General features: G+C 48.7%; 1 protein-coding gene across 1 annotated transcript in view; it reads left to right on the top strand.

The window, feature by feature from the left end:
• Window positions 1–399, top strand: part of LOC138356003 (exported repetitive protein-like) — a 2,417-nt gene extending 2,018 nt beyond the window's left edge. Inside the window, exon 2 of the mRNA XM_069311549.1 lies at window positions 44–399. Coding sequence (XP_069167650.1) covers window positions 44–399 — 356 coding nt within the window. The remainder of the gene's footprint in view (window positions 1–43) is intronic.
• The last annotated feature ends 2,119 nt before the right edge of the window (window positions 400–2,518 follow it).

The following is a 2,518-nucleotide window of genomic DNA, read 5'->3' as shown; positions in this document are numbered from 1 at the left end:
CTCACCTCCCCAGCCATGACCTCCCCAGCCCTCACCTCCCCAGCCCTCACCTCCCCAGCCCTCACCTCCCCAGCCCTCACCTCCCCAGCCCTCACCTCCCCAGCCCTCACCTCCCCTGCCCTTACCTCCCCAGCCCTCACCTCCCCAGCCCTCACCTCCCCAGCCCTCACCTCCCCAGCCCTCACCTCCCCAGCCCTCACCTCCCCAGCCCTCACCTCCCCAGCCCTCACCTCCCCAGCCCTCACCTCCCCTGCCCTTACCTCCCCAGCCCTCACCTCCCCAGCCCTCACCTCCCCAGCCCTCACCTCCCCAGCCCTCACCTCCCCAACCCTCACCTCCCCAGCCCTCACCTCCCCAGCCCTCACCTCCCCAGCCCTCACCTCCCCAGCCATGACCTGAGATTGACATCTCTGCGTCGGCACTTCACAATTATTGCTTGTTAGGCTCGATTGTCTTCTCTTCCCGCCTCCTGTCGTTTGTCTTCTTGTTTAATTTCGTATTTTGTCTTTGATTCTGTCTTTATCTATGGCTTTCTGTCTCTCTGTTTGTATCTTTATTGTCTCTTTATCTCTGTGTCTCTGTCTTTTTATATATTTTAACAAATGTAAACGATATGTAACATCATTACATTTAATAAGTCAAGGAACATCTAAAAAAAGGGGAATTTGATATTTATATAAACATGCATATGAATATGTTATTATCGGTACACAACAACTAACACAAACATATTATATATGTTTGTGTTGGATGTTTATGTAAACATGAGTGACCGGTTACGGAGGCGTTCCTGGTCTCTGTCAGCATGATAACTTATTACCTATTATTAAATGTACTCGTGTGTGTCTCTGTCTCTCTCTCTCTCTCTCTCTCTCTCTCTCTCTCTCTCTCTCTCTCTCTCTCTCTCTCTCTCTCTCTCTCTCTCTCTCTCTCTCTCTCTCTCTCTCTCTCCCCTTCTCTCTCTCTCTCTCTCTCTCTCTCTCTCTCTCTCTCTCTCCCTCTCTTTCGCAAGATCTCACTAGGATCTTGGTCTTCAAGATCCTAGCTCGATTTACAGTTTGTATTTTACAGAAGCTGCACGAATTTATTTACTCCAGAGTAGTGATATAATAGCACATGGCGTCCGTCCGATGGGAATATATGACACTACTGTGACCTAAACGATGGCTACAGAGAGGACTGTTCTTCACCCAGCACAGTAAGAGCTACCGAATGAAATAACTCTTTTGGGCAAGGGTGGGGGGAGGGGGAAGGAAAGGAACTATCAGAGGAAAGCACCAAGTCATTGCGACTATATAGCACTGGGAAGGGGTCAGGATAAGGATTTGGGATGGGACGGGGAGAAAGGAATAGTGCCCAACCACTTGGACGGACGGGGATTGAACGCCGACCTGCATGACACGAGATCGTCGCTCTACCGTCCAGCCCAAGTGGTTGGACGGGGGGGAAAGGGAGGCGTTAGAGGGTGTGGAATCGAACCTCGTCATAGGTCACCCGAGACGCCAGTCCATCCTCATCAGCATAGGCCAAATGCTCGTTAATGCAGCTGCTAAACCATCTATTTATGAAGGAACATCCTTTTACATATGACTCGAGGCTGTTGACGTATGTACTCGAGCATTGTTGCGTTCAAATCCTCTCTAAATGCGTCACCCATATGCTGTAAATGATAATAGTGGCTAATGTAACCTAACCAGTTAATGTAAGCTGGTTAGGTTAGGTCGGGTGCTGTGCCTGGTGCTGGTCTTCGACCTGTTGATGATCTAACTACTGTTCTGACTGCTGACCGTAATGTGGCGCCGCTTTTCCTCTGCCTGGATACTGTTTGGGTCCCCCGCGTGCATGCATTCGTGCCCGAAGTTCCGGATATAATGGCGCACCCTCGTGAATGTTTTCGTCGTGGTGAGCGTCCTGAGGTGTGGCTTCGCTGGGAGGTGTACTGTATAGGGTTTCCGGTAGCGGAATTTGCGGACAAACCATGTAGAGGGCGGCATGTGTTACTTCGCCTCCCCTTGATGTGTTTGTTGTGGGGCCCATCGCCCTGTGGTACTGTGTCTTTGTTTACATTTTTTCCTGTATTTTTTGTGTATTTTTCTGTTTTATGCTTTATGTTCCAGGTTCCTGTGTGTGCCGGTCTGTTTTCTTTGTCTGGCTGTCTGTGTGTGTTTGTTTGTGTTTTGTACTCCCCGTTTTTTGTACTGTGTGTTCGGGTTCTGTCTGCGTGTCTGTTTTGGTTATGTGAATTCAATGTGGCATATCTGGCCTGGTTTGTCCTTTTTTGTGTTGTGTGTTTGTTGTGTGTGTCCTTTTGTGCCTTCTGACTGGTTTGTGTGTTGCCTGTGTGATGTGTGTTTGTGCGTCCTGTTCTGTGTCCTGTTTACTGTTTTGTGAAATGTCATGTACTTCTGTTCCTGTTTTTGTAGGCCCTTCTGGCCTATGGTTTTGTACTTTTGTTTGTGTTTCATTGTGTTTTTTATTTGTTTTATTCTGTACGACATTTTCTTGTTCTTGTTCGCAT

Source organism: Procambarus clarkii, chromosome 70 (assembly GCF_040958095.1).
Source record: "Procambarus clarkii isolate CNS0578487 chromosome 70, FALCON_Pclarkii_2.0, whole genome shotgun sequence".
Classification (NCBI taxonomy): Eukaryota; Metazoa; Arthropoda; class Malacostraca; order Decapoda; family Cambaridae; genus Procambarus; species Procambarus clarkii.
Note: the sequence above shows the minus strand (reverse complement) of the source record. Positions and strands in the feature narration are given on the sequence as shown.